This window comes from Etheostoma cragini, chromosome 17 (assembly GCF_013103735.1).
Source record: "Etheostoma cragini isolate CJK2018 chromosome 17, CSU_Ecrag_1.0, whole genome shotgun sequence".
NCBI classification, from domain to species: Eukaryota; Metazoa; Chordata; class Actinopteri; order Perciformes; family Percidae; genus Etheostoma; species Etheostoma cragini.
This window is the reverse complement of record NC_048423.1, coordinates 22,259,832-22,269,764: the sequence shown is the minus strand read 5'-3', so window position 1 is coordinate 22,269,764 and position 9,933 is coordinate 22,259,832. Positions and strand designations below refer to the sequence as shown.

At 41.0% G+C, this 9,933-nt stretch overlaps 1 protein-coding gene across 1 annotated transcript in view; it reads right to left on the bottom strand.

The window, feature by feature from the left end:
- Positions 1–219: 219 nt before the first annotated feature.
- Positions 220–9,933, bottom strand: part of hs3st1l1 (heparan sulfate (glucosamine) 3-O-sulfotransferase 1-like1) — a 33,485-nt gene continuing 23,771 nt past the window's right edge. The window contains exon 2 of the mRNA XM_034899285.1: positions 220–1,706. Coding sequence (XP_034755176.1) covers positions 573–1,514 — 942 coding nt within the window. The 5' untranslated portion in view covers positions 1,515–1,706 and the 3' untranslated portion in view covers positions 220–572. The remainder of the gene's footprint in view (positions 1,707–9,933) is intronic.

Genomic DNA, 9,933 nt, shown 5'->3' with positions numbered 1-9,933 from the left:
TGTCCAAAGTCATTAGTGGTTCGTGTACTACCAAAGCGCCGCTCCGGGGTATCCATTTCCTTGCATTACTGTCTACCTTCCACCACAGCAAATCAAAGGCCTATTCTAATGCCTCTGCCTATCTTAGTATACTCCCAAAATAACATAGGTGAGAGGGCCTCAGGGGTATTTGATGGCCAGAATAAAATGGAGAGAGATAGAAGCATGCCACTTTTGTGGTACATTTGAAAGCAGAACAATTTATTATCAAGAACGAGAATATCAAACAAGAAAGAGGGGAAAAAAGTTAATCAGTTTCAGTTTTTCACTTCCAACACAGAGATAATGACTTATTAAGCTTTGAGATTCTTCCATTTAATCTTACGCCTCTAGTTACAGTTTATAGTTTTTGTTGCCTTATCGTGTAAATATAGAAGTGCTCTGCTGAAACCAAAGATCACAACAGTAGGTATAAAGAGGTCATTCAAAGGGGGTTTTATTAGTTGAGTAAAGTGCTTCATGCCCCGTTTTTGTCCTCATCCCCGACAAGGCTGCGGCTCCCTTTAGTCCGCTTTGTGATCGATCTAGGTTCCTCATTGCCAGTCGAAGGTGCGCTTCACCAGCCTAAAGAAGGTTCGGTTGTGTTCTTGTAGGTAGGTGCGGAGCTGCTGGAGGACGGTGCTGTTGACGGCGGGGTGAGGACGTCCCTTAGACTCATGCAGACAGCGCTCTCGACCATCGCTTCGGATACAGTAAAACCCCTTGGTCTGGTTGAAGTAGAAGTTGGAGGATACTATCCTTGGGGGCAAGTTCAGAAAACGCTCCACCTTCTGAAGCTCCGGCAAGGGGTCTCGTATCAGAGCATCCCCATCTACGATGTGCATTTGTTCCAGTGGGAAGTGGCGCAACCAGTTGCGCATGTGCACGTCATACAGGCTCCTCTGAATGGCCTTGTACCGGATATTCAGTGCTCCGTTGCGCACTAGCAGGTTCTCAATGGCTTGCACCGGCTTGTGGTTCTCCAGCCGGTTGAAGTACACCTGGGTGTAGTCGGAGATAACCCGCTCGGACGGGTCTCGCAAGATCAGTAGCAACTTTATGGACGAGTTCATGGCGCAGATGCGTTCTGGAGCGAGGGCTGACGTAAAGTAACCTGGAGTCTTCTCCACTGTGATCTGGTTAGGGTAAGAGTAGGGCATCAAGTCACGGTACCAATCAAAGCCCTTGGCATAGTTCTCATCCCAGTCAAAGAAATGCACCTCGGTGGCAGCAGCGGCAACCTCAGGGTGGATGTCTAGCATCTCCAACAACGCTCTTGTGCCCCCCTTGCGAACCCCAATAATGATACTGTGCGGGGCTCTTTTACTAGTCCCTGGGGGTGGAGATGAGGGTACATCTCCAGAGACATTGACAGGTACTCCAGGATCAAGGTCCATGGGGTCCAGTGTTATGCCAAATCCTGCCTGGGCAAGCTCAGTTGGGGCAGCGTATGTCTGGAGAACCAGAAGAAAGGCGGATGCCAGAAAACAAGCCATGGTAATGGCACAGAGAGGAGAGATTGGCTTAAGAGATGGAAGCAACAAAAAAAAGGAGACAATGGTTTAGCCGTGGACTAGATCTGTCTTTTCGAGCTCAGTGATAACAAGAGCGGTGAGAAGTGCAGTCTTTGTCTGCCATTCAATTTGAACTGGAGGAAGAGGAGAAATCATCGGCAGTCCACAGCTCATCTGTAGAAAAGGACAAAGACAAAAAGAAGGAGAAAAGTCTTTCAGATTTCAGGCATATAAAGCAGAATGAATGTCTGTATTATACTGAAATGACACTTCCTCATTCCCTTGAAAAAGCAATCTGACCATAAATACAATCCATGTCTGTTATAAGTGTATCATCTCAAAAGGATAATCTCAATTCATATTTCATATTTCTTTGAGTCTCTTTTCATCTTTCCTCGTCCCATCTGCTTTCTTCTGTAACTCTATAAGGTAACTTTCCATTGATACTGTAATTTCTCCGGCTGAAAAAAACAGTTAGCCAGACAGCTCGTTAGAAAATGTGTCTGAAATACGCAAGTGTGGCTGCAGGCCAAAAGACAAGACCAGAGTGCTCCGTCTTCCTTTACCAGGTCAGAATCCAGACTCAAATCAATACAGGTGAATCAAATCAAGGCATTCGGAGACTAATAAAGGCAAATTTATTGCAGGAAATCAGATGGGTTCTCACTTCTAGATGACTTTGATTTCCTATACATGACAAGGAACATCAATACCAGGCAATGAAATTCAGCAAACACAAGAAGAAGGATATAGAGCATTAAATTAGACCTCTAATGTTGCAGAAGAGGTTTCAAAACCATGGGAAAATTTCCATTTGCTGTCTCGTCTTTTTAACTTTTTAACTTCTTTTGGATCGGCTGTTTTCACCCTGTTTTCTTGCCTTTGATGTGTTCTTGTCAAATTGTTAGCGTTCACTTAACTCTCCTGTTGTCCTCGGGTCAAATTTGACCCATTTTCAAAAGGTTTCCACATCATAAATTTGGGTTTCTTTCAAGCAAAATGTCAAAAATAAAAACATAATGAGGAGTGTTCCCTACAAGGCTCATACCAAGTAAAATAAACATGGAGTACACTACTTTTGTTACATTTGGTTTAAATCATTTTATAGCATTGGGAGAAAAATATGATAAAAGAATGCTAAACAAAATTGAAAACAATGTCAGAGAAAGCTTCAAAAAAAAAAAAAAAACGGAAAAAAAAAATATACACATGTAAAAATGTTCCATGAGCCATGAGATGAAATAGCGGAAGACATTTTGTTTAAATGTCATGGAATTCATTTACAAAATAAAAGTCTTCAGTAGCCTTCACATGGAAAACAAGCTGCGAGAGCTGTGCTAGTCAAAACAACAGGGCCAGGCTATGCAAACACCCAGCTTCAGCAGCAAAGGTCATGGTAAGGTAATCTCAACACACAGACATATTCCCTGCATGGGAACACACTCACTCACACACACACACACACACACACACACACAGACACAAACACACACACACACACACACACACACACACAACCCAACTACAGAGTACTATTCTGAATGCATATGGCAAGCAGACTGTGTTCAGCACATACATTTTACTCTTCACTTATATTTGTATAGGCTACAAAAAAAGGGTTACAGATCATTTTAACTCTTTTTTTAATAAATGATCTTCTAAGAGAAGTCACTTGAACCCACTGTGGTGTGATCAAAGCACAAAGGGGGTCATCTTCCTACCATAAAATGCTGTTTTACTGCGAACCCTATTTGGGTTTTAAAGGGTGTGTTATTGCATGGCTTTTACAGCAGCAGGAAGGCTGTTTTTACAAAGGCTGTCCAATTTTCCCATCAGAAAAAGTTAGTTCTGTTTCCTCTAGATAAAGAGAGGCTGATGAAATAGGATATTTTGACATTTCCATTTTGTCTAATCCGCAGTAAAATTCGAAGGTAACAGTTACAAAATAGTTTCATTTAAAAATGATCCCCCATTGTAAAAGAAAGCACAGTACAGCGTGTGTACAGCACACAGCACTCATTAGAAAATGATCAGAAAACATCTTTTGTTGAGGAGCTGTCAGCTGTAGTCAAGACCATATTAGTCCAAGACAAGTCCAAGACCAGGACTAGTCTAGTCCAAGAAAAGACCGAGTTCAAAGAGGTTCAAGTCCGAGTCAAGACCAAGTCCAGGACAGAAAAAGGTCTTATGCACGACAGCACCGAGACAATCATTTTGGGTTTTACTTTCCCTCCAATGTTATTATCAACGTAATAAAGACACCTGGACTCTGTCGAGACCAAAAGCCATATTTGGCAAGACCAGTGGCCGAGACAAGTCCGAGTCCAAATACTAGCGAGTCCGAGACAAGTCCAAGACCACAGAGAAACGGTCTCAAGTCCGGACTCGAGTACTACAGCCCTGCTGTCAGTACATTATAATTAAAGAGGATCATTGATCCGTGAGGCATGCATAAAACTACTTTTCTGATTACTGTGTACAGTGTTTTTTAGTGAACACTAATATGGCTCTGCTTGCAGAAATGCTCACCCCGAGTACAGTTTAATCACCCAGGTCCCTCTAATTAAGCAAAGTATGGGAGAAGTAGGACTAGCAATGTGCATTTCTACAATGTCAGTGGCCTCTCTCTCACCTTTCGAAGCATTCAACCGTGTAAAGGCTGTGACACATGCCCCTACTTCACACTCCGGTCTGAGGCTTGAGTGTGGGACTGGGCTTGTGAGCTGACCTGCCCTTCAGGGTTGTGCAAGGAGGCACTTATGTGCTGTGACAGGCGTGCCTGCCTGTCAGCGTTTCCCTGGCAGAGAGCTGCCAAGTCCAATGCTAACATCCAGGCAGCCAGACGAGCTTTCTGTCTCATCCTATTCCCCCAACTCCTTTCACAGCACAGCACCACCTGGAAGGAGTCATTGTTTCACATTCCACTGGGCCTTATTGCTTTATTTAGCACTTAATGAATATCTTTCCACCTTTTCACTCTGCCGCACATGGCAGCACCGCTATCATGCAGACCACTTAACCACGACTACTTCTACTGAACAGTGTTGGGCTAGTGGAAGGTTTCCATACATTCTTATTCCCAGAGCGTCAAACAGCGATGCTTGGTCAGATGTTATTGATGCAAAAAGTCTCCTTTGGAGCTCTGGGTCTGGTACAGTATGTTTAACTGACATTCATGGAATGCATCAAATAAATGAATAAATACATGAATACATGAAAAAAAAAGTTGAACTTTTAATTATTTCAGCGTACTTTAGGTTTAGGAAAAGATCGTGGGTGGGGTTAAAAGATTTACGTTTCACTTTAACCTCCTGTTGTCCTCAGGTCAAATTTGACCCATTTTCAAAAGGTTTCTATATCAGAAATTTGGGTTTCTTTCGAGCAAATTGTCAAAAATAAAAACATAAGGTGGATGGTTTCCTACAACACTCATAACAAGTAAAATAAACGATCAGTACACAACTTTCGTTACATTTGGTTGCAATTTTATGGAAACAAATGTCCCAAAAAGCTTCAAAATTGTGCAAAAAGCGCAGAAAAAATTGATAAAAACATCACAAAAAGTGACATAAACATCAGGAAAGTGACAAAAGTGTCAAGAAAAGACAACCAAATAGTTTTCATTTGAAATTCATACCAGTCCCAGAGACAATAAAGTCCCATACCATGGCCCGTGAATAACGACTGGAGGACTTGATCTACCTTTATCCACCTTTGGTAATGTAAATGAACGTACATTCCACAGATTTATGTATAGAAATATGTACATGCTGTATGCATTGAGCACTTTATAAAAGCAATGCTTAGTTTTGATGCAAAAGGTATTTGGAGCTCTGGGTCTGGACGTACAGTATGTTTAAATGACATGCATGGAATGCATTGAATAAATGAATAAATACATGAATACATGAATCAATTAGTTAAATTAAAAAAAAAAGCTTTAATTGTAATTATTCCAGGGTACTTTAGGTTTAGGAAAATATTGTGGGTCCGGGGTTAAAACATGTGTGTTTCGGTGACTAGAATGGGACAGGAACCCAGGTCCCAGGGCTGAAAGTCCTGTGTTGTTTGACCCATCCACCACCCCGCCAACCTTCTTATTGGGATTTTAAGTCTGCCATACTACTCACAAACGCTGTTAATACAATGTCATCTTACACCACCACTGTTGAGTTTCATACAGACGCTAAAGAGGAGCTTTTGCATCTATATCTCTATATCTGACAGTGAGCGTCGGCTTTTTACAAGGTTGGCAGGGAGGCCTCACTGAGACTTGGGAGGAGGATGTGAAACAGCACCTGTGTGTGTCACGTTTTTGCATATGCCGGTTGCATTATTTGCTTCTTGTGAGATTCTGGAGGTCCACCATCTTACTCCCCTACAGGTGTGAGCATAAAGGTGCAGCCAAACCAGAGCTGGCAAGGTGAAACACAGGTGGCACTGAAAGGTTCAAGTGTCTCTAGCATTTGATCAAACTATTTTCAAATAACAGGATTACCTTGATGTCCCTCCTCTTATTGCCATTTTGCTTAGCAGTGATATACTGTAAAGCAGATGTTTAACTAGTTATGCACAGATCTCATACACTGGATCCATAGAAATCCACATAGATCTATATTAATACTTAACCATTTAATTTAATTGCAGTGTAACATTTAATACTCAATCACGTAATCTCATTACTGTGCAATATTTAATAATCAGGACTTTTGATACACCGAACTATATTTCTGCATAATGTGGATACTACTACTACTTAATATATGTATATAGTTGCTCTCAGGAACTGTGCACCACATCCCCCCCTTCTCTTTTTTTGTGCACTAGTTACATTTATATTTCATATTTTTATATTATATATTTCTATATTAGTGTTGACACTGTAAAGGGGGTTGCTTTGATCTTGTTGCACAGGTATTGCACTTATAAAGGCATTCTATTCTATTCTATTCTATTCTATTCCATTCCATTCTATATTCCCTCTATAAACCATCTCTGTCCTCACTTTAGCCTTAAAAAGAAAGAGCCCAGTCACAGGGTTGTTTCAAGCTGCAAAGATTAATAAATCCCAGTAGTTGTCAACTATTACATGAACTTATTTTGGAAACAGATTAATCGCTTTTTTAGTCCTGATTCCAGCTTCTTAAATGCAAATATTTACTAGATTCTACACTCTTCTGTGACAGTAAACCAAATTTATCTGTGAGGTGTGGACCAAACAAGACATTTGAGGACATCATCTTTCAAAAATGATCATAACTAAAACTGATTGAGAAAATATTTGTTAGATTAATTGACGATAGAACATAACCATTAGATGCAGCGTAGGTGATGTATACAGACTTTACATTTCAGTAAAAGACAGCAGTGTTGGATAATCTGTATCTGCAAATCCTGAGCAGTTAGGTACTGCAGCTGGAGGAAAACCACTTCATCCCTAATATGAACAATTGATCCCCCCTGAATGACAGTTAATTCCTAGCTTTTCTTTCAACATGGCTAGACATTGGCACGTTTTAATATTTAATTGTTTGGGAATGAAAGGGGATCAATTTGAATCCGGAAGCAAAAGGCCCCCTGTCATCAGTGAAATCAATGGATAGTGACTTCCCGTTTGACCACACTTTCACTGACTAAGTTTTAATGCACATAAGCTCTATAATTGGCCAACAATATGCTCTAAAGGCCTCCTTCCTTTACATTGGTGTACCCTTCTTCACGTGTATAATTGTACAAAAAGGGAACTCAGTACAGACAAAGGCATGATTGCTTTTGTAACAAAATCCAACCTATACCGCATTCCCACTTGAACCCACGAGACAGAGCCTCCCCACACGAGAGCTGCACTTGCCGACCATTATCTGGGCTATAAAACTGGCCTTGCACCGGAGTAAAAGGTGGTGCCTGCCGCCTGAGCTGACAGCTCCGCCAACTGATCTGCACTATTCATTATATCCCACCAGGCCAAGAGGAGGGCTCCGCAGGTTCTCAGCGGCACAGGAAACCAGGTTCCCATTAATTAACCCAAACAGCCGCCTCTATGCATCCACAGAACAAACCCTCATTTATATTCAGCACGGCCCCCCCCTGCCATGAACTGTGGCAGGCAGCAGGTATTGCACAGGGCAGCTTTGTTGTTCTAATGGGTACTCATTAGAGACGCTGTACAAAATCATTATTACTGCAATAAAGCTTGATTGCAATGGGGGGGCTTTTGTGGATGCATTGGATTGATAGCAATTGCAGAAGTTAAAGGTATTAATCATTGTTAGTATAGATATTTTCATTGAGGTTACGTTTTTATAAAGGTTACACACGCAAATACACAAATGGAGAAGACAAATAATGTCATCTGAAGTAGAGCACTTCTTCTTACCACTTGTTTTTTTTTTTCCACCATCTTGTTTTTTAACTATCTCACAGCATTGCTGGATGATTGCTTCTAAGACATAGTGACTTCCCAACCCAAAAAAAAACTATCACTTGGGACGCAGAAACGCACACAGCATCAATCTTTTTTTCTCTGCACTTTCCCCTTTGCTCCTTCTTCTTTTCCTCAGCCATTTTCCCCAACAGGCCTTCAAAAACCCAGTCCAGTATATTACCCACCCCCACACATCTAACTGTAGCTCTGAAACTGTACTCCCACATACTGGATGGGTTTTAAATTATGGATGCATTTTGGTTCACAGTGGGATTTCTGGCATGAATTTATTCATTTCTGCTACAACAACGAAAGACTTTAGTTACTCACGGAGAATGGGGATGATCTTTTCTTCCCTCCTTAACCTTTATTTTTAGATACAGTGATGCGTCTAATACAAACAGACACTCTGGTTTCATTTCTGGGGCATATGAGGTGTACACAGAAAAAAGAATAAGTGTTTAATATCCGAAACTCAAAGGAAATCAGCATGCAAAGGATTTAAAAGGGACACCTTGAGCACTGCTGAGCAATCAATCCTCCCACAAAACTAGTTTGGTCATGATGTGAAGAAATAATGAGTAAGGTGTCCTCATCTATTTCCATCACTGGTTTATCACAGCCACTTGGTGGTGAGTAAATCAGTTGGAAGCTGGGGTTGCTGGAGGAACAGCGGTATTTAACCCCCAGCTGCCCTGTGGAGCCAAAAAGTGACCCACTATAAAAAGGGGAACCTCCCAAGACACATGACAAGTGTCACCTTCCATTGGAAAAAGACTTAGAGACACATTGGTACTTACAAGACTATGTTGGTATTAGACCACGAGGGGCACCCCGAACATAATCATAGAGTTAAATCAACACATCTGTTTAAGAATTTACACAAAAACTGAACATTAAAGAGCTCATATTGTGTTTTGGGGCTTTATCCCTTTTCTTTGTTGCATTATAAATCTTTTTTGTGCACGTTATAGGTTGACAAAGTGAAAAAAGCCCTCATACTCTGCTTCTGACTGGCTAGTAGTCCTTACCTAGGGACTGTCAGGGCACGCCCTCATACTCTGCTTCTGACTGGCTAGTAGTCCTTACCTAGGGACTGTCAGGCCACGCCCTCATACTCTGCTTCTGACTGGCTAGTAGTCCTTACCTAGGTACTGTCAGGGCATGCCCTCATACTCTGCTCCTGACTGGCCAGTAGTCCTTATCTAGGTACTTTCAGGCCACGCTCTCATACTCTGCTCCTGACAGGCTAGTAGTCCTTACCTGCTACTGTAAGGACTCTGTAGCTAAAACAGAGAGCTCAACACACAAGGTGAAATGAGGAGCTGCACTAATGCACAGTACAACAAAAATATGGTGTTTTAAAAAAAAAGTAAACCATGTAAACCTATTCTAATATAACCTTTAAATACTATCACAAATCGGACAATGAGCATAATATGGGTGCTTTAATACATTCATGAAGGGAGGATGTATTGCAAGACTGTTAGATTGGATTTTTGTGTTTGTTTTAGCTAGGGTTACCAAATAAACTGGCAACTGGGGCCACCTGGTGGATAAGTACCTCAAGCTAATTTTGTATAATGAATTCACAACATCAATGTTAGCAGATGAATGAATTAATAGATTATGTCCATCAATAAAAGAAGAAACAAAAAATATCCAAATACAAAACACAAAGGTAGTTCACTATAAAAGAAGAAGAAGAAGCAAGAAGAAGCAAAATACTTATAGAAATTGAATAAATACCCTTGATGGAGTAGGAGGAAGCCAAATGCTTTTCAGGTCCCACCCTTTTTGGAATGTACCTTTACATCTTTAATTACAAAAACAAACCTTATCCAAGTGTTTTCAATCGTTTCTCAATATGCAATCATACAACTCTGTAATAGAAAACATCGCCTAAATCCCCCCAAAAACATTTACCAATCAATCAACTGATCCATTAGCAGCTTTTTTTGTTACCGGAATGATACA